This window comes from Coregonus lavaretus (assembly GCF_964263955.1).
Source record: "Coregonus lavaretus genome assembly, chromosome: 37".
NCBI lineage: Eukaryota > Metazoa > Chordata > Actinopteri > Salmoniformes > Salmonidae > Coregonus > Coregonus lavaretus.
The window spans coordinates 30,732,798-30,755,706 of NC_140024.1; the positions used below are offsets into that span (position 1 = coordinate 30,732,798).

General features: G+C 41.1%; 1 protein-coding gene and 1 long non-coding RNA gene across 2 annotated transcripts; one reads left to right on the forward strand and one right to left on the reverse strand.

Moving 5' to 3' along the window:
- Positions 1-9,658: 9,658 nt before the first annotated feature.
- LOC311111866 lies at positions 9,659-12,180 on the forward strand. The gene is made up of 4 exons (XR_014610801.1): positions 9,659-10,816; positions 11,020-11,148; positions 11,254-11,334; positions 11,579-12,180. It is a non-coding gene; the product is annotated as an uncharacterized lncRNA (long non-coding RNA).
- Positions 12,181-12,740: 560 nt separating this feature from the next.
- LOC311111864 (secretory carrier-associated membrane protein 2-like) lies at positions 12,741-22,305 on the reverse strand. Its single transcript, XM_084154771.1, has 9 exons — positions 22,166-22,305; positions 21,395-21,472; positions 20,525-20,614; positions 19,252-19,369; positions 18,912-19,040; positions 18,215-18,374; positions 17,770-17,871; positions 16,732-16,849; positions 12,741-16,520 (listed from the first exon to the last, which is right to left on the reverse strand). The coding sequence occupies exons 1-9, from the start codon at positions 22,220-22,222 to the stop codon at positions 16,374-16,376; spliced, it is 999 nt and encodes a 332-aa protein (XP_084010897.1). The 5' UTR covers positions 22,223-22,305; the 3' UTR covers positions 12,741-16,373.
- Positions 22,306-22,909: the final 604 nt, after the last annotated feature.

Genomic DNA, 22,909 nt, shown 5'->3' on the forward strand with positions numbered 1-22,909 from the left:
CCTTTTTGCCTTTGTGCAGATTGTCATGTCTAATTTTCAATTAATTTAAAATGAAACCTTGTTCAAAGTATCATTGAAACCTTGTTTCAAACAAGCATTACAAAACTGGTTACAATTTAAATTTCACCTTCCAGAAAAGATAGAACAAATATTACAACAAATATTATGGTTGAACTCAAATGTGCTGTATTTATGGAAAATTGATGGTAATTTTTCTGTAAACTATTAGATAAACAAGGTTAATTACACACATGACGAACAAGGAGTCATAATTAAACATTGGTACATTGCTGTTGCTAGGCAAGAACTTAGTGAATTCCTCTCACTGGGTTTGTGTGTGTGTGTAAAATGGGCATCTGACCTGTCATTGGGTCAAATTTTACAGTTTTCTTATCTCACTGCAGGTAGATTGTATGTTTTAATATTCAATAATAATAATACAAAATAAATAAAATAAAAAGATAAAAGAAGCTGAAACGAGCCACTTACGATTCCCCACATGGCAGTTTCTTGTCATTCTTGCTAGCAATCTGGCTATCCAGAATCACAACAACATGCTGACTTCTGCCCCATGGAAGTGCGCACATCGTTTTCGTGACATTAACTAACCCATTTATACTGACAAAATATATAAACGCAACATGCAACAATTTCAAAGGTTTTACTGAGTTACCATTCATATAAGGAAATCGGTCAATTGAAATAAACGAATTAGGCCATAATCTATGGATTTCACATGACTGGGAATACAGATATGCATCTGTTGGTCACAGATACCTTAAACAAAAAAAAAGGAAGGGCGTGGATCAGAAAACCAGTTAGCATTTGGTGTGACCACAATTTGCCTCATGCAGCGCGACACATCTCCTTCGCATAGAGTTGATGAGGCTGTTGATTGTGGCATGTGGAATGTTGTCCCACTCTTCTTCAATGGCTAGGCGAAGTTGCTGGATATTGGCGGGAACTGGAACATGCTGTCGTACACGTCGATCCAGAGCATGCCAAATATGCTCAATGGGTGACATGTCTGGTGAGTATGCAGGGCATGGAGGAACTGGGACATGTTCAGCTTCCAGGGATTGTGTACAGATTCTTGCGACACGGGGCCGTGCATTATAATGCTGAAACATGAGGTGATGCCGGTGGATGAATGGCACGACAGTGGGCCTCAGGATCTCGTCACGGTATCTCTGCATTCAAATTGCCATCGATAAAATTCAATCGTGATCGTTGTCCATAGCTTATGCCTGGCCATACCATAACCCCACTGTCACCATGGGGCACTCTGTTCACAACGTTGACATCAGCAAACCGCTTGCCCACATGACACCATACACGTGGTCTGTGGTTGTGAGGCCGGTTGGACGTACTGCCAAATTCTCTAGAATCGGCTTATGGTAGAGAAATTAATTCTGTTGTGTGACAAAACTGCACATTTTAGAGTGGCCTTTTATTGTCCCCAGCACAAGGTGCACCTGTGTAATGATCATGCCACACCTGTCAGGTGGATGGATTATCTTGGCAAAGGAGAAATGCTCACTGAAAGGGATGCAAACAAATTTGTGCACAATGTTAGAGAAATAAGCTTTTTGTGCATATGGAAAATTTCTGGGATATTTTATCTCAGCTCATGAAACATGGGACCAACAGTTTACATGTTGCGTTCATATTTTTGTTCAGTGTATATTCTTCAATCATTTTTAAGTCAAAAAATGGATGTAGCAACTGCTGATTGGCCCTTTAATGTATGTAGCAACTGTTGATTGGCCCTTTAAGGAGAAGACGTAATAGGTAGGATTTAGACTTTTCGTGTCGCTGGTCCACACTCCAGTCCAGTGGGTGGCGGTACATTAAAGTATGTTGCCAACCGCCATATAAAAAGTACAGAAGAAAAGTGTCGGCGGACGAGGCGCCGTAACGGCGGATGAAGGTTTTGGGAAAACGGTGGAACCGGATGTTCTGTTTGAATCGGATGACGTGTTGAGTGGAGATGAGAGTGAGAATAATTGGATTACAGTGGAGAATGGAAAAGGGAATACTGCTAAATGACTAACATGGAATACGAGAAGTAAAGTCGTAGTGGAAATTAGTAAATCCAAACCTAGTTCTGAGTCTTTTTTGGTTGGAATAAGGGTTTTGGATCGATGTTGTTACCTGGGAGATCCGTTTTGAAGTCTATTAAAATTGTGGATGCGTTGGATGACGTGGCGTGGATGAGAATAATGAGATGTGGGCTTATTTAGTTTTTAGTGTTTCCATGGAACAGAAGGAGTGTGCTCTGCACCTCAAGAAGATGTCGGATTGGAATGTGTCGTGTGTGGATCTTCGAAGCAGGGCGCCTATCAAGGGTGTTAACTCTGGGGTGGCGCTAGATGCAAAGGCTATAAGTGAAGAATTGGATCAAGTGGTTGGTGCACAATGACTGACCCGCATGGCAGATGGTGTGCGGAAGCCCACTCCATCCATTCTATTGTTTTTGGATGAAGAGTCTCTCCCTTCACACATGTATTTGGGTTGTATGAGATTTCCAGCTGAGCCTAAATGCTGCAATTGTGGTGGTGAACATGCACCCGAATTTCTGAAGTGTCCTGTTAGGGTGAAGGAGATGGGGCTGGCAAGAATAAGGGCTGTCCAGAATGTCTCCTATCTGGAGGCGGTGAGAAGAGTGGATGAAAGGAGTGAAGTTGAAGAAATAATGGTAGTAGGAGTAGAGGCACAAGATGATGTTCCTTGTCAACAGAGGGATCCTGATATGTTAAGAAGGTGGACTTTGTAGCGTTTATTACTTTGGTTATCAACTGCACAGCGCAAATGGAGAGTGGAGCGAAAATAGGCATAATTGTGAGTGCGGCTGAGCGTTTTTGGTGACTCGGGAACTGTTCTGCAGAGGCATTGCAAGGAATCCTGTCGATGAATGCTCCGGCATCGCAGGCACCTGAGCCTGTGTAGGGAAGTGATTTGAATGTGACTGAATAGTATTTTGTATTATCTCAGAATATGGAATATATCATTTTTGTTTTGTTTCAATACCTCGTACAGTAGGTGGCAGCAATACACCAATAGGTGTAATCTGCCATAAAACTGTAAAGAAGAAGAAGAAGAAAAAGTGTCCAATCAGGAGCGAGAATGACGAAAGATTGAAGCTGCCTATCTAGTCACAAATTTAACCACGTTATTTTTTTATTCTAATATTGGCAAAAAAATGCTGCCTCAAGACAGATGGCTAGTCTAGATAGTTCCACGGCTTGAGGACATCAGATACAGTTTGCAATCTTTTTCTTCCAATTCCAAACAGTCAGAGGGGACTTGCAACTTCAAGGTGGATTTAGCATAACTTTTCTAAGGTTGGGCTAGCTAGCTAAGCTAACTGGTGGAAGCTAGTAGGTGCTTTTCCAGCATAAATAGCTAGCAATTTCATAGGCTATACTGTAACGAATGTAGCACTTATAAACTGCGTTGTTTGCAGTCAACAAAACGACCATCTATAGTTGTGATCTTCAAAGGGCGAATGGTACATTTAGCATATTGGCTAGGAACAAGTAGCTAACTTGCTAGTACTGGTTTTATTGTTTTAGTCACGTTGTATCAGCTGAGTGTCGACCCTTGCAGTATCAAATCGTTTTTCAGTAGAGTTGGGCAAAATCACGTTTTTTTAAAAGGCAACTGGGACTTATTTCGAGGGGGAAAAATGAATACCACACTGCAACAACGTTTTATTTAACCCGAACATGTTCAAAATAGCACCACTGGACCCCATTCATTTCAGTTTAATTTACTTCATCCTCTGCCACTGCAACTCATTTGAATGGGATTAATATGGAGTGGAACGACTGTTTTAAAAGGGCTGTGCTAGGATTAGGAATCTACCACATTTCCTTAGAAATGACCCTGTCTCCCAACAAACGTTATTTTGCCTAGTTTGGCGTGAGATGGATGTGGAACTAAAGCTAGAGGCGGATGAGAGGGATATGCCTATATCCCCAGCTGTTATTAAGGCTGATCTTTTTGATACTCAAGCAGGTTATAGATATTATATAAATCCTCATGAAACAACACCACAGCAGATATGTGGAATTTTGTCAAAAGATAGCGGAGCAAGAGATGTGGAGATTAAAGCAGAATCAATAGGTCTTAATACTATTGGTGCTCAGGACAGGGAGATTACAGATAATGTACTGATACCGAGTATCAACTCCTTGTCACAGGCCGTGGGTGTAAAGCGAGTCATTCTGAATACAAACGTTGAAGGTAAACATGTTATTGTCCATACAGAGCAAGATAACCCCAGCACCTCTGTCAAAGACGAGTCATGTTTTGAAATACCACACAGTGATACTCAAATTGGAAACGTATTTAGGCTTACACTGTCTCAATCACCACTGTCAGCTGCAGAAAGTGCTTCTTCTGGAGGTCAAATCGACCCAACTGCGCAGGCAAAAGGCTACAATCTAAAGAGTAAAAAAACTAAGTGCCAGTTTTTTGAAAATGCCTCAAAACGAATACATTTGGAGCACTGCAATAAAGTAGGTGTTGATTTCAATGTCGGATCTGGATCAAAACAGAAACTTGACTTAAAACTGCTCACTAATGGTGTAATGATAGAGATCTCAAATTTTGCCAAATACTTTAGGACCTCTCAGAATGTCATCTGTGATATTCTAGAAAACAATTTTGATCTATGTTTTCAAAGTGATCAACGTCGTGAATTTGCAAGTAGGACTTACTACAAAATAATGTACTTGATGACATTGACAAAGTCCAAAGTCCCAAAGCCTGGATTGTTAACTCAAGTCTTTGAACTACCTATGACAATGACTGTATCAAAAACACACCACTCATGTGTAAAGCACTCAAATGACACTGTGTCAGCTAACCAGAGATTGAAAAAAGATTTTGAAATACAGCAGTTGGTTATAAAGGAGGAGGAGGAGGAATGTGTCCCTATATCATCCTTTGAGGAAGATGGGTTGGTTGAGTATGAAAAGGCCCATGATGACAACAATGTCTCTCTAATCAACTTTGACCTTGATGCCAGACAGGCATCTCCTCATCATGTCAAAAAGACCATGTCTAATGAAACAGATGTACCACAGAGTGCTGTTGAAACAGCAACACTTGGCCTCAAGAATGGACCTACTGACATCTGCATGAAGGACGAACCTAATGAGGACCTCATAACTACTCAGCATGTTAAGATGGAGACCATCTCTATTGATACAGATGTATCACTGTCTGATGAGGAAGCAGGACACAGACCTAGAAAGAACCAATATGTTATGACATCTACAACAGAAGATAAAACGAAGGACCTCTACCCTTTCTGTAAGGAAATAGGTTTAGATCTTGATGTGAAATCAAAAGGTGAGGCAGAAGAAAAACTTGACTTGTGTTTATTGACCAAAGGTGCAATGATTGAAGTGGGCCGTTTTGCCAAAAAAGTGTGTGGAACTTACAGGCAGATTATCAATGATGTCCTCGAGTACAATTTTGATATTGATTTGCAAAATGATAAAGATCTTCTTGAAAATATCATCCTCAACTTACGATTAGTCGAAAAGAAAACAAGGCCGAATTTAAAAGGCATGTTAAGTAAAGAAAAACATGAATTGTTACAGGAAACTTTAACAATTGTGCCTCCCAAAAAAAGGAAACATGCAGTAATTTCAGGTGACATGGAGGTCACTAGTGCATCAGTTGTGTCAAAAGATCAAAGACTTAAAGAAGTAACTAAAAGAAGACAACTGGATTTAATGAGGATAAAGGAGGAAAGAGAGACTTTCACAGCAAGGAAGATGAAGACAGACCAATTTGAAAGAGCCAGACAAGTTTCTCAGTGTGTTAAGACAGAGAGCATCTTTACTGAGACTGATTCAACACGGTTTGCTGATGAGACTGCAATACTTGGCCATGAGAATGAATCTGCTGACATTTGCATAAAGGAAGAGACTGATCTGGACTTCATATCTCTTCAGGATGTTAAGATGGAGACCATCAACACAGAGACTGATGTAACACAGTGTAATGCTGAAGCAGTGCAAAGAGATGTTATGAACCAACCCCTAATGGTCTCCACAGTGAAAAAAACAGCTGCTCTAATTGGGAAATCTGAAAGAAATGTCACACGTAAAAAATCAGGTAAAGGAAAATTAGTTTCTGACATGATACAAATAGCAAATAACATAAAGGAAGTGAAATATCAGACGATGGCCAACGACATCTGCTCAGTAAATGACTCAAAAATAACTGAATTAGGGCAGCCCTCCGCTGGAGGAAAGGTTGAGGACCCATACCCCTACTGCAAGAAAATAGGTGTAGATTTCCATGTTGGATCTGGAGCGGAACAGAAACTTGACATAGATCTACTGACTAATGGGGTAATGACTGAGGTTTCACATTTTGCCAAAGAGATTAATATATCTCACGCACATGTCATTTGTGATATTTTAGATTACAACTTTGATCTTGGTTTGCAAAATGATCAACGCTATGAATTCGCAATTCGGACTATGGCGAAAGTAAAGTACTTGATGGGAAAGCCCAGACTGCAAAGACCTGACTTGATAACAAAAGTCTTCGAACTTCCTGATCCAAGGGCAATTCCTGTATCAAAAACACATGAAGGCTCAAAGCTTTTAAATGACATTGTGTCATTTAATCGGAGATTGAAAAAAGATGTAGAAATACAGCAATTGGTTATAAAGAAGGAGGAGGAGGAGTGTGTTCCTATATCGTCCTTTGAGGAAAATGGGTTGGTTGAGTATGAAAAGGCTCAACAGGACAACACTGTCTCTCTGATGAACTTTGACCTTAATGCCAGCCAGGTAACTCCTCATCATGTCAAAGAGACCATGTCTAATGAAACAGATGTACCACATAGTGCTGTTGAAACAGCAACACTTGCCCTCAAGAATGGACCTACTAACATCTGTATTAAGGATGAACCTAATCTGGACCTCGTATCAACTCAGCATGTTAAGATGGAGACCATCTCTAATGATACAGATGTATCACTGTCTGATGAGGAAGCAGGACACAGACCTAGAAATAACCAATATGTTATGACATCTACAACAGAAGATAAAACGGAGGATCTCTACCCTTTCTGTAAGGAAATAGGTTTAGACCTTGATGTGAAATCAAAAGGTGAGGCAAAAGAAAAACTTGACTTCCGTTTATTGACTAGAGGTGTAATGCTTGAAGTGGCAAAGTTTGCGGCCGAAGTTTGTGGAACCTACAGGCAGATTGTCCATGCTGTTCTCCAGTACAATTTTGATCTTGATTTCCCCAAAAATATAGGTCTCCTTGAAAATATAATTCATAAAGTAGAAGTAGTTGAAAAGAAAATGAAACGCTTGTTATGTCAAAGGGGGAAATTGAAAGGTAAAAAACAAAAATGTGAATTGCTAAAGGAAAAATTCTTATTGGAGCCCTCCAAGAAATGGACACGTTCTGGGATTTCTAAATGTAAATTTCAAAGAATGCCATGGGATTACAGGGGGGAAAATAAAAATGGAGAAACTTTAATACCAAGGAAGATGCAGGCAGACACATTTGAAGAAGCCAGACAAGTTCCTATAAAGACAGAGAGCATCTTTACTGAGATGGTTGCATCCCGGTTTGCTGATGAGACAGCAATACTCGGCCATGAAAATAGATCTGCTGACATCTTCATAAAGGAAGAGTCTGATCGTCAGTCTGGGGTCATAGAACAAGCCTCGGACTCTGAGAACAATCAAGTAAACTTTTGCTGGACATATATCCATAAAATCTTAATGTGTAAAAAGGTACATTGGAGGAGAGGGATTTTTTCCAAATTAAAAAACTGTTTTGGTGATCAGATTGGTTCCGAAAATAATTTCAATCAAATCCTTGCTAGATACAGATCAGATGTCCTACCACTCATAGTTGAGGAATATGATGGCTTTAGCCACGCTGAGAAGACAATGATGTCCCTTGTGAATCAGCTCCTTTGTGGTTTACATTTGATTGACGGCTTGGCTCACCAGGCAAAAACAACTCTTCTTCTCTGGGAAAATATGATTTTAGGAGAAAAGGAAGTAGGAGTCCACAGCTCTCCTGACGTTGGACCAACAGAGTTGGAGTCTGGAACAGTGCGATTGGGGAATACTGTGAATCATGCTGTCCAAGAACAGCGATGGGGAATGGACGGTTATCTTGTTCCGTTCACAACCTTTCTGGCCAGCAAAGGAGAATTTGAAGAAGTGCCCTTAACTCCATCCAGTGGAAACAGAATTGACGGTCTGTTTCATAATGCTGCTGGGGTGTATAGCATCCATGATGATATAATTGCGTTCACCAGGGACTATGAAGATGAGAGTAGTATGCTTGCAGCAGTTGCTGCTGGTTTGGAGGTTCAACCATTTAAAGCAGGATGCAGAGCTCTGGGTCTGATTTCTAAGATAATCATTGATCCTCTCTGGAGAGCCTTGACTTTGAAGGAAAATGTGTTGGACATGGAAGTAAGATACCAAACCCTTGTTACCAAGCTCAAGCAATGGCATGAAGATGGAAGAGACCTTGTTGAAGGAAATGTACGCTTGTTTGATGACATTGAGGTACCCAAGGACCTTGTGTTTGACAGGCTTACCATGTGGACAGACCCAGACTTTTTTCAATTGACCGTTCAGATTGTTGAGTTACTCCTGGCTAGTTTTCTGAGGGTATGTTGTAAGATGCTGCCGGTCGACCTGCAGCAAGTGTCAAAGATAAATTATCGATGCAGAAAGGATTTGGAAGTCATAGAACTATTGCAAAAGGCAAAAGCCAATTCAATCAGTATTGCAGTTGAAGCCATGGGCATGTGCAAGAAGAATCACACTTGGGAATGGCTGTCCTTTTTGGATGCACCAAAAATAGTGTCAGTGTTGAAAGCTCTCCAGATAGTGTAGACAAAGGAAGAAGGAAAGCCATTGAGGATTCATATAATTGTAGGCCAAATATTGACATGAACAATGAGTTGGAACAGAGGTTCTTTTGATTAACAGATATTCAGCAGCTCCAACTCCTGTTTTCTAGGTTTGTTCTAGAAGTATAAATAAATATTGAGATGTCTTGAACTCCAAGAGGACATCCGTAACCTAACTGCCACAACTGCAGGGAAAATAGAAAGGCATTCAAAGGACAAGGTACAGTTCCCGCCAGTCCAAAGTTAGTTTTCCCTGGGAGAGTGGTGTGGTGTGGCAGAAAGCACAATGGCAAGTTTAATCGTTTTCTACGTTGTAAGACAGTGTAGGCCCATAACTGTGTATTAGTCACTTTCTGTTCACCAATGAAACTGCAGCAGTGGAACCTAAACTGGACAAACATTTTAATGACTGATATATTTGGGTTATACAATTGCCTTGACAGCCCAGTTAAAAACGGGTGTCTTTTTGGTCTACCACCTTATAGCCTTTGTATTCAGAATGATGATTGAACGATACGGCGAAGCAATATTTGAATGGTTATTGACTATTTAAGTCATCTGAACTAGGACGAGTACAGTGGTATTACCCTAATTCATGTAGCTAAAATGTTTTTGTTATGGCAGTAGGTGCTTGTGACACAGGTGCCAAGGTTCAATCAGATCAAGCATTGACACCCCTCGTAGCTGATGTTTTGACGGTGTAGGAGGTATAACTGCGTCGTCGAGCAGCTGCTCTTGATCATTGTCACGAAGCCACACCCGTGCCACTCACGTTAGAAGTTTAGAATGAGAAAGTGCTATATGGAAATAATGTCGCTCAAATTGAAAATCATGAAACAAAATAATGAGGATTTCTATGAGCCTAATCGAGGTGTAGATTACATCTCACATTCCAGCATTCAAACTTATAAACAAGGCTGCATTGGAGTTCTCTTAATGTGACTCTGTGCAGCCAATGGCAACGTCCTCTTTAGGTATAACGCCAGGAGCTGCTTGTGGATTTTACAGCTCTAACACAGTTCCACCTCAGACCGTCAAAACGTCAGCTATGCGGATGTCGGCTAAAGTGGATTTGATTGAATCGGGCCCTTAGTTACACTATAGCATAATGAGTAGGATCAGTTGTGTTGAACTTTGAACTTTAGGCTATTTCCAAAGCATTCCAATAACATTGACATGTCCATGTTTTTGAACAATGCAGCAATATCTTGCAATACAATAATAACAATACAATAATAACAATATATATATAAATAACAGAGGGAAATTAAGACATCAGAAACAGCAATGTCAGAGTCCAGCAGTCATGGGTGAACAGGGAGTACAGGAGGGGGCTGAGCACACACCCCTGTGGGGCCCCAGTGTTGAGGATCAGCGTGGCGGAGAGTTTGTTTTTTACCTTCACCTTCTTTATACTAGTATGCTACCTCACAGTTGATCTTAGTCGTGCCGTTCCTTTAATACAGAGGCTTAGTCTGAACAGTCTTTGCTTTCCCATGGCCTCCTGTTCACTTGCCTGGTCCTGACTTTGAAACCTGAAGACTGAAAACGGCAAAAGAACAAAGTGATTTAAAAGGGGACCAGTTATTGTTTTATTTTATTATTGATTATTACTGGACTTTAATATGTATATATTTTTTGTTTGCTTGTCAGCCTTTTTTTGGGACAGGCTGTTTTATCTTTTCATGTTCTTGTTGGGGGGGATCAGTAAGTTATCAAGTTTTCATCAAGACTATATTCATCCATTTTTCAACTAAGGAAGTACACTGCTTTAATCCATGATTTGAAAGTAAAAAATAAGATATTCTTGAAAAGGTTGTGCCATTGGCATTCCAGCGTTCCTTGGACACAGGCAACAGGATGAGTTTCACTGGATCCAAATGTATGAAGGTAATGCAGTGTGTGCATGACCCATCTGTGTACTGTTAGTTATTGTAGCTAATAATGGTAATCAAATTCATTTACATTTATACATTAATCTAGGATGTAAATTGAATTTCTTCATGTCCTATTCAGAGTGAAGTTCCAATGACTTCAACTTGTAATTAATGTAGGCTAATTGTAATTGCTTGTTCTGATGACGTCATACACAGGTTTTCACAGGTGATGCTAATGTCTTTCCAGCAGCAGTGTCGCTAAATCTGCATGGTGTTATTGTCCCTTCTCTATGTTGGACTGAACTGTTTCAACTCTTCACAAGTGAAAACCTCAAAGCCCTAATGGTTTGTTGTTGTCAATCTTTTTAGTCACAGATTAGTCAAATAATTGATTAAATACTTGTTTTGACCTTTTCATCCCTGCTTATATTACTGTAATTCCTCATCTAGTGGTGGAGAAAGACGCCATCTACAGTATGTCAGGAGCAGAGGCGTGTCCACTTGAGAAGGAGTCTTCTCAGTCAAGATAAGGTGAGCTCATCATTTTGTAACAGAATATATTTCATACACCCTTTGGGTGACAGGAGCAGAGAGTCATATAACCAGGTAGATTAACCTCAAGCACATACTGTAAATATCTCTAACTTATGTGTTAACATTGAACAGACAATAGATTGTAGGTTATTGACAAGTATAACTAATTATTCCAGTTTTTGTTGGAACATGTTTGTCACTGTGATCAACTCTTTAGTTTTGCTACTTATTTCTTTAACAGATTTCCTGCTTGCCATACTAGAGGGAGATACTGGTTGTCTTTAAACTCCACACCATGGGATGATTGACCTGGATCTTTACCAGAACAGACTTCACCAGACACAGTAGAAGTGAGGTCACAGGAAACAGACTGATTTGTGAAGAGGGACTGCATCACCCATAAAGCATTGTGTCCCTGGAGGCCACAGCTTTGTTGGATGTAATGCCATGTTCTCGACCTCTCGTAGTGTTCGGAAATATGACTTGTAAACTCAGTGCATCGAGTTGCATGCATTCACGTACTTTGAACTTGTTGCTAATGCCAACGGCTAAGTACCGAGGTCAACCATAAACGAACAGTACAGCTATCATGCTGGCATGAAACGGCAGTAGAAAATAGCTTTTCTAGATCAGTCCAAACGTTCCTCCTGACTGTTATAATCAACCTGTTTGAATGCAAAAATTATATGGGACTACGTTTTTCCTATTGCAATGCTTGAATCACGTTAATATTTTTGGTTATAACCTGCACAACTTTTGAACTCTTGGTTATGTTTGCTTTAAAAAAATGGTCTTAATACTGTTACGTTAGTTTACATTAAACTGCTAGTTTTTGTTGTTTCCACCAAGACTGTAATGTCAGTGTAATTGGCAACAGTGTTATTTTTTTCCCTGCGTTGTGCCGTCAGCCACATAACTCGTATTATTAATTCTATAGATAAGTTATTTTCTGTGCACTGACTAAATGTGACTGTTGATGGATTAGCTAGTTTAAGTACAATAGGTGGTAGTAATGCTGCATGATAGAAGTGGGGCTGCATGCTGCTGTATAACCCCCTAAGATACAAATGGTTCAATCAGGACCCCAGCGTCCCCAAATCGCGCGAGAGAGCAAGGCGGGGATACATCGTCCCCCTACTACGACATGTAGTCCCGTTGGCACATTCATGACAAGTCGGAAACTAGGAACCGCCGACTCAGAGTTGAAATTAACTTAAGTTATTTGCGTAGAGCTTCCTATTGGTTGATTCTGATACTTTCCAAGTGGCAAAGTCGGGTAGCATCTTTCTACAACGACTTTCCTAGTTCCGACAGCAGTTGAACGCCCCACAGGCGGACGGAAAGCCTGGGCATGTGCCTTTTTTGTAGTTATACATAAAAAAAAATCCAGAACCTTTGACATTCAAGAGAGCAAAGAAATGCATCCATTTATTAAATAATAGCAGTAACAATAAATCTATAAATTACTTCAGAGATACATCTTAAAAATCCCTCAGACATATGTACAGTGACAAACAGATTTGACCCTTGACCTCCAGGAGGCCAGCCATCCTGGAGAGCTACTAGGTGTGCACTGTGCAGGCTTTCATTCCATCCCTACTTGATTCTACTGATCAGCGGCCTATTGTCTGCTATCAGCTAATCATGCAAGGCCCTGATGAGCAGTTGAGTAGCTGAATCAGGTGTTAGAGCAGGGCTAAAGCAAAAGCCTGTACACCCAGTAGCTCTCCAGAAGAAGGGCTGGACACCCCTTTGCTAGATAACACCCAGTTACAATACAGTACCCAATAGAACAATACATAAGTATCTGGACAAACATTCAAAACACACATTCAGAACATTCAGAACACACATTCAGAACATTCAGAACACATATTCAGAACATTCAAAACACACATTCAGAACATTCAAAACACACATTCAGAACATTCAGAACATCATCATGGTAGTTAACAGGCAGAAGGTGAGGCTCATTTAAAGTCATGTAAAAAAAAAAAAAAAAAGTGTCTGGTCTCAGTGAGTTTTAGGCTCAAAAAGAAATCCCAGTAAACCAGTGTCAGCTACATAACATCTGAGAGTTGACATATCAGGAACAAACAGTGGTAGTGTAGCAAGACCAATGTCCAGTAGAGAGCATATTGTGACATTTCAGAAAAAGTGTAGAGTAACCGTACATTTAAAAAAAATGCCTGGTGTGGTGACTACTACCCAACAACTAAAACCAAGAATGTAAATCTGTTTTTGATCGTTGCTGTATTAGAAGTCGTGACTTGGTATACTGCAATCTTTAGGGTTATTGTACAGAACTTTACTTCAGGCACATATCCCCAATCAATAACTAACTATTCATTAATACATTTAGATCTTCATGTAATTAGTCAATCATGCATTCATTTTTTTGTCCTGTCAGCTCATTCCACCATTCACTCACTCATTCTCACATTGCGGTACCTATGTTACATTCACATGTTCATTCTAGCACTAAATACATTCAATCTTCCAGCAATTTCTATGAACATGCCACAGTACCCACAATGAGTGGTCTAGATCTCATTCATAAAGAAAGAAGAATTAAGTGTCAACTTAAGACTAACTAGAGTCCTTTGTCTGATCTGTAAGAAAAGATCCCACCTGTCCTGACCTCATAATACCAAAGCCACCAACTCCAAAATGTAGTGGTTCTATGTTCATTAAAGTAACTGTCCGGTGTTTAAAGATTTCTATGAAATATGACCTATAATTATTCACTATATGACAAATAGTTTTCCTTCCAATTTAAAAATAAATAAATATGATAAAAAGCAGCTTTTCTATGTTGGAATGGTGTGGGCGTATACCGGTCATTAAAAATATTACTGCGACTAGACTACTGATTGGCCAGCTCATCCTCCTATAGACCACTGATTGGCCAGCTCATCCTCCTCTGAGGAAGTAACAAGCATTTTTTAAACCGTTTTGTCTCCAATTTATGCTTTTGCCACAAATATGAGTATAGGATGAGTCAACAACATTATTTGGGTATGAGTTAACAGAATATGAACTTTTAAAAGTTAGATTTTCATTGGACAGTTCCTTTAAAGTACAGTAGGAGGGATACAGGGGGTGGGTATACAGTAATTCCCATTTAGTTCAACCATCACCCAATATCTTCATTATCTTATCTACAAAAACACAGCAGTTGCCTTAATATCATACTTCAGCAAGTCCAACCCTACTGAGGGATTGAAGAAGAGTAAAATATGAAAAATCACAAAAACATCTAAAGGAAAATAAAACCATTCATCCCTTCAATATATTATCAGAGCAAAAATAAACATAAACAACCTCAATGGAAACTTCACAAAATAAACGTAATAATTCCTTCAGTAGACATTTTGACATTTCAGTGTTTTTACCTCAGATGCCCACTTCAGTACCGTTTTTGTACCCAAACCCTTTTAATACAAGGGTCTCCAACTTCATTCTTGGACAGCCACTTGATACGCAGGCGTTGTTCCAGCCCAGCACCAACACACCGGATTCAAATCATCAAAAGGTGGAGACCGAAGACCATAAGGTGAGTATTTGAAACGTGTGTGTTAGTGTTAGGACAGAACGGCACCCTGCACTAACTAGTGGCTCTCGGCGACTAGAGTTAAAGGAACAGTATGGCCTGAGAAGAGGACCGGAGTGTCTGGATAGGGCCAGTAGAGGAAGGGGGAAGAGGACCGGAGTGTCTGGATAGGGCCAGTAGAGGAAGGGGGAAGAGGACCGGAGTGTCTGGATAGGGCCAGTAGAGGAAGGGGGAAGAGGACCGGAGTGTCTGGATAGGGCCAGTAGAGGAAGGGGGAAGAGGACCGGAGTGTCTGGATAGGGCCAGTAGAGGAAGGGGGAAGAGGACCGGAGTGTCTGGATAGGGCCAGTAGAGGAAGGGGGAAGAGGACCGGAGTGTCTGGATAGGGCCAGTAGAGGAAGGGGGAAGAGGACCGGAGTGTCTGGATAGGGCCAGTAGAGGAAGGGGGAAGAGGACCGGAGTGTCTGGATAGGGCCAGTAGAGGAAGGGGGAAGAGGACCTGAGTGTCTGGATAGGGCCAGTAGAGGAAGGGGGAAGAGGACCGGAGTGTCTGGATAGGGCCAGTAGAGGAAGGGGGAAGAGGACCTGAGTGTCTGGATAGGGGCAGTAGAGGAAGGGGGAAGAGAACCTATCATGGTAAAGACTAGAGTATGGGACTGTTGAACAGAGAAATGGATATACTGAATAGAAAATACATTTAAAAAAAACTCAATTTGAGATTGTGTTTTTATGATGATAAGCACCATGCTGGTACCAAACTACTTCATTCTATTGAGGATTAAAATGACATCGTAAAGTATTCTAGGGAGAGCATTCCTCATTCGCTAGTAACATACTGCATTCAAAGCTACAGGAGACGAGCAAGACAGATTACGCATTCGCTTTCTTAACGTGTCGCATTCCACTTAGAATGAAAATTCACCTTATTGTCATGGAATGTTTGGTACCAACATGGAGGACACTTTGCCGAACTCTGGTGCCCAATCCCAAACCAACCCAACCCCCCTACCACCTAGGCAACCCAATCCCAAACCAACCCTAGCCCCCTACAACCTAGACACCCCAATCCAACCCTCCTACCACCTAGGCACCTCAATCCAACCCTCCTACCACCTAGACATTTGGATAAGTTTAATCAACATAGTAACAGCTCCATTTTACCCTCTGATCAGCTAAGTGGAGTTTCCACCACGTTGAATACACATTTCCAATCCTTTCAGATCTACTCATTTGCCAAGGAGGTAGAGGGTGGGGCTAAAGGTTGAATTGGGTTTGGGTTTATGTACCAATGGCTGTGGTTAGAGAATGTTCATGATATAGTGGAACATTGTAATGTGCCTGTATACCAGTCTTGTTTCTGCCTTGTCAGCCATTTCTGTTGCCTCTGCAGAGACACTGGGGCAATGGGACAAAATGGGGCTTGGAGTGAGTGAGAGGTGGCTAGGGAGGTTAGGAAGAACCTGGCCCTGTGGCTTTAGGATCCCTAGCGTCCTTGAAAGGCCCCCTGGGCGGCTGAAGAGGCAGCGCTGGCCGCGGCGCTCTGAAAGGTCTGGTTGGTGAGGACCCCCGAAGAGAACTCCTGCTGGGCCTTGGCGAAGTTGGCCCCCGTCCGACGGTACTTGGAGTGGACCTGAGAAAGGGGAGAAGGCAGGGGTCAATAAATAGGGTCAAGGGTCAATAAATAGGGGATTATTGAAGGGAATTTATTTGCCTTCTGAACCTTTTCAGGCTGCATTGACCTTGGTGGGTGGATGTATTATCCATAATGACCTCAACACTTTGCAATAAAGTTTGAATCGGTTTTGAAGGATTGAGACAGCCAAAAGGACAGTTGACTTTACCATTTTGAGTAGGATGATGGCGAGGACAGCGTTCACAGTGAAGCAGCCGGCCACGACCATCATGATCACAGCTACAGCCACGTTGCTTCTTATCATGGTGATGGACGAGATCCATCCACTGGAAAACAAGACAAATAACACCTCATTTACAGCTTCAGAAAAAAAAATCCATAGCCCCACAACATCAATGAGGCATACAAAACCCTTTGTCGACAGAAAAAATGTATCAAACACTCACAAACCCACACGATGACCAACAGACAGGCAAAGTTGATGAGAATGATAACTGAGGACGACACGGGACAGTGAAGCATACTAAAAGAAGAAAGACCAAAAGGTTTGAGGAGCCAGAAGGGCTTTTCACACTACTAAGCCAAACCAAACCAAGCTGGACTGAGCTGGCCTGGTTACTGGAATCGTGTTGAAAATAACAATGTGAAAATAAAATAGCTGCACCAACACAATTTGGTTTGGTTCAACACGATAGTGTGAAAAAGGTAAGAGAGCTGAGCAGACTGCCACACACTTACAAAGTAGCCCCCAGGACAAAGAGCACACCATCAGTTTAGCCAGCAGGAGATCTGTCAAAGAGATGGCAAGAGAGAAGATGCAGGACCGAATGCACACACACGTACACACTCACACACAAAGATGTGAAGGGAGACCTACACCCACTCAAACACACAGTACATATTACACACACACACACACACACACACACACACACACCTGTACTTGTGTGCGCAAATACATACACATCAAACACTATCTCTCTCACTCACACGAAGAAGAATCCCTGAGGTGCTATCTAGTGTATCATGTTGTTCCACTGACCTGTTCCCCCACTTGGGGATCCCCACTAGTGTATCATGTTGTTCCACTGACCTGTTCCCCCACTTGGGGATCCCCACTAGTGTATCATGTTGTTCCACTGACCTGTTCCCCCACTTGGGGATCCCCACTAGTGTATCATGTTGTTCCACTGACCTGTTCCCCCACTTGGGGATCCCCACTAGTGTATCATGTTGTTCCACTGACCTGTTCCCCCACTTGGGGATCCCCACACACTGGATCACGTAGACAGACACTTGGAAGAAGAAAACAAAGAAGAAGAAGAAGAAACTGAAGGAACTGTCCGACCTGCAGAAAGAAACAAGGACAAAGGGTTAACAAAATCACCCGCAAATATCATTTGGACTTCACAAGAAAACGACTTAGGTCATGTGGAATTCAAATCAATTCAAGTCAAATTGTATTTGTCACATGCGCCGAATACAACAGGTGTAGACCTTACAGTGAAATGCTTACTTACAAGCCCTAAACCAACAATGCAGTTAAGACATTAAGACATTCTACAGTGTTAAGTAGCCGAGGTTCCAGTCTGTTTTGACTTTAGCAACTCCTTTGTCGTCACGAGGGACGTTACTTATACAAACACTTTTATTCAAAGAAAAGTAGAACAATATTTGAGCAAAGAACTTGCCTGAAGGCTTTGTACACTGGCCTGTACCAACAGATGAAAGAGACCGGGGTGAAGAGGATGAACCAGAGGATGGACAGGCCAAAGTCCACCCCAGCGTTTTGATCGGCCGTGAAGTAGGCCAGGCAGGCCAGAAAGTTCAGGAAGAGAGTGACACTGTGAACTGGAGAGGCAAAACAAAATGAATGTGAGACTAGAAGAAACTGGTGCCGTGTTGGAGAGGAGCTTGGGGACAAATCTCTTATGACTACTTTGGGTTTGTTGACTGTCACTGACAAGCATGCAATATCATAAAAAATGTGAACAAAGTCTTACTCAATTAAAAGATGCAATATGCAGAAATCGCTCCGCCAATCCCTGGTTGCAAATATTTTAATAGCTCGCCTCATTTCAGTCTTTGTGACAAAACAAGTATAGTGTAGAGAATCATTGTACCATCTAAATCGCTGTGAAATATATTTTCCATAACCAAAAATATTGTATTTTCAGCTGTTTGAAGCTGGTGTACAAAACTGAAAGTAAAAGACGCAAAAACGAAACTTAAGAACAGGAAGCATAGAGATAGCGCACAAAGAACACATCTACCGCTTCTTAGACTTGCTTGAATGAGTGACAGATCTATAACTCACATTTCTATGTGAATTTGGTGGTTTGCCCCAAAAGTTACATATTGCAGCTTTAAGATGCGAGGTGTACGTACACATCCAAAGGTAGTACATCCTCTTGCAGATCTTCTGGTACTCTTCAGGGATGTCTTCGTTGAAGTCCTGGTAGAAGCAAGGCTTTATGGGGCAAAACTTGGGGAGTGGCGGCCAGTTGTTTTCTTTCGCTGTCAAATAAAGAGTCGTACTTGTTTACTGCCATGAAGAGTTACATAGGTACATAATCAGACAAAGCAATACAAGTACAAGGTAACTTAGAAAGATAAAACACTACAGTAGGGAGTCCATTTAAAGGCAGTTTAATCAACTATTGTATTAATCATTTGGTCAAGACAGATTTCAATTGAACATAATCAAGTGACATAATCTGTAACTTACCAATGGGGCCTCCAGGCCTGTTCTGGAGCTCCTGCTCTTTCCGATCCAGTTCAGCAGCTTTCTTCTCCAGCTCCTCCTGTTGCCTGAGCAGGTTAGCCTGGGCAGCAGCCGCAGTCGCCTGGTGGACAATGAGAAAGAGCTGTGTTACAAACCATCTTGAACCAAGATGGAGTGTTCTGGCACAAAAGGGTTGCAATGCATCAAGTTGATGGGTATAATTCATTGGCATTAGATTTAAAAAGAAGAAGTTCCTTCACAATAACACTGCCCATTTGCAGAGATCATTTATACCCATATTGACAACTCTTGCAATGTGTTTATTACACGGTGGAGTTTTCATATGCATTTGGTTAAACAAACTAAACCTCCCATAACCCTAAAACAATTGGTTTATCTCTGTATTGTGAGGTAACTTGGAAATGATGCAAGTGAAGAATTGGAACAATGTGTACCTAAACTACACTGTCATTACACAGTACTATGTAAATACTACTTTGTCCACTTAAGGTAAAGTAGGACCAAAACCAGGGCCCTTGCAAAAAACGTTGAATAGTATGACCAGGTAAGGATGCTTCTCCAGTTCTCTCTGACCTTTGTTTCAATGTGCTGTTTCAGATCAATTCATAGATGGGTTGGTTGTTTAGCAACAAAACCGAGGCGTGCACAACTATGGGGCAAAACAGACGGTGTTGGCTTCGACTGTTGACAACATGGAAACTATATTTTGTCTCCAATATTTATTGAAAACATAAATACATTTGCGCAATGAGCACTTGTTGTCTCTCAAATACATTGTTTCAGTTGTTGGTTAGCTAGCTAGCGAATTTTAGCCTTATTAGCATTGACATGAAATCAGTCAAAACACCTCAAGACATGGTATCAAGAACAAGATGAAACGAGCTGAAACGAGCCACTTACGATTCCCCACATGGCAGTTTCTTGTCATTATTGCTAGCTAACTGGCCATCCAGAATCACAACAACACACTGACTTCTGCCCAAATGAAGCGCGCACATCGTTTCGTGACGTTGTCAGCTAACCAGTCTATTTAAATTCAAAATAATCATCATGTGGTATTGATTTGCCTACATGTGGCCTCTCTTAGCCACTTAAAGTCATCACAAACAACTCAGGAGTTCAGCGAATTCGAGAGTGTGTTGTACTCATCTTTGAGCAATATCTAGAGTAAAAAGGATGTTCTTGTTGTGTTTAAAATTGTCCGTGTACCACGCTGCCAACCTCCCTCCTCCTCATTCATGTTTCTGTCACTCACTTGTGGGGTGGGCTCCACAGCAGAAGCCTGTAGGACAGCTGGTTGGGAGGAGGCAGCAGAGATGGGGATGGTGGTCCCAGTGTGGGTGCCCTGAAACACACACACACACGTTTAATTCTTGTCTGAAATTAAATTAAGCCTCAAGCACATCATAAGACGCTCCCAAATCAGCATTCTTTAACAACATATTTCCTCTGGATGTTTGTCAGATGTATTTGCTTCTTTTCAGGAAGATGATTACGTCACTGTGTCAACATTTAAATTAATATGCACTGAATGAATACATGTGATATCCTCCTGGCCAGTGGTGGAAAAAGTACCCAATTGTCGTACTTGAGTAAAAGTAAAAGATACCTTAATAGAAAATGACTCAAGTAAAAGTGAAAGTCACCCAGCAAAATACTACTTGAGTAAAAGTCTAAAAGTATTTGGTTTGAAATGTACTTAAGTATCAAAAGTAAACGTAATTGCTAAAATATACTTATATTAAGCAAACCAGACGGCACTATTTTCTTGTTTATTTACAGATAGCCAAAGGGCACACTCCAACACTCAGACATAATTTACAAACAAAGCATGTGTTTAGTGAGTCTGCCAGATCAGAGGCAGTAGGGATGACCAGGGATGTTCTCTTGTTAAGTGTGTGAATTTGACAATTTTCCTATCCTGCTAAGCATTCGAAATGTAACGACTACTTTTGGGTGTCAGGGAAAAAGTATGGAGTAAAAAGTACATTTATTTTCTTTAGGAATGTAATGGAGTAAAAGTAAAAGTTGTCTAAAATATAAATAGTAAAGTACAGATACCCCCAAAAACTACTTAAGTAGTACTTTAAAGTATGTTTACACCACTTCTCCTGGCTCATCTTACCATAGCACTGGCTGAGAACGGGTTGAATTCCTCAACGGTTTCAATCCCACCGCTGGTGATTTGTGTGACTGAGGCATCCTGTATTACAGAGACAACAATATATTTTCTTACAGTAAAGACACGAAATAACAACTTCCCTCAGGTTATTTGACTGATAGTTGGTTCTTTCAGGTATAAAATCCCACGCAAACCTATTGGGGATAGTCCATTAGGCTAGAACTACAATAGTGAGAATAGCAGGGGGCTATCTTTGTTGGCAGAGTTGCTGCACTAGTGAACAGGTAATTTTGACAGGTGCATTTGTTACGGGCGCATAACTTCTTTATTGGTAGGAAATTCGTTCTGACCTTCTTACAAGTGTAGGCCAATAAATGGAAGATAATAGTCTATTAAAACAATTTGCTCCCAGTAGTAATTTTAATTGAGGGGCTAAAAGGACAAGTTGTTGATAGCCAGCCATCTATGGGCCTATACAAGTCTACGGGGCCTGTACAAGTCAATGGGACCTAGCAACCTGCTTAGGTAAAGGCTAATAGGACACATTACACGTGTCCTTATTGGCCTACCAAATATATTTACTAAAATGACTGGCACACAACATTGTCAATCATGCTACGTTCTCTCATCTGAACGAGGAAGTAGACCCAGGCCCAACCCAGCAACCAAACAAACAGGTTTCTGTTGCGGCATATCTTTTACAGCGTTTAGAAGAATGGCACATAAGGAAAACGCAAGTCAGAGCTTGCAGTTAGGTCTAAATAAATTGCTCACCTGGAAAGGATTGACCTCCACTGCATCTACAAAGGGGTTCTCGTGAAATCCCGACATGTTGCGATAATTTGATCTTCTTTTGGAGGTAAACAAAACGCCAGCTTGTGCCTCCGTCTGTTGATGGTGCTGTTTGAAAGTGCTCAAGTGCGCAGGCGTTACAGGATACGCACACTGCGTCAGCTGGTCTCGAGCAGTCATTTATAATCAATTATCTTTATTTTTAGAAAATAGGATACAATTGGTTTCAAATGTGTGACATTCTCGTGACTGCCTATATCCTACTCCCCTGTCTTAGAGCTGGTGAAAGTACAGTGACGATTCCATTTCATTTATATTTTATTTAACCTTTATTTTATCAGGGAGTAATTTACCAAAGCATGTCTTGAAGCCAGTTCAGACAAGTATTTGTAGGCTTATAACCATAAATAATTTGTTATTTAAGAAGTATTCGTTTCAACGAAACACGACTTAATTATATTGCACTGCATACATCATCTGGACTGTAGTCTGACATGAAGCTTGATGGTTATATTTAAGTAATGTCACATGGTTTGATATTGTAGCGTACAGAGGGACTTGGAAGCGAACCTTGTGTTGCTGGCGTGAATGGCATCATGCGGATAGGGTTAACCCATTTGGTGGTAAATGCAAGTTGGCTCATATTAGTGAGGATCGCTACACTGTCCCGTGCTTCGACCACATTAGCCCCCTCACACGTACTGCCAGGCGTTCCGATGGCCTCAC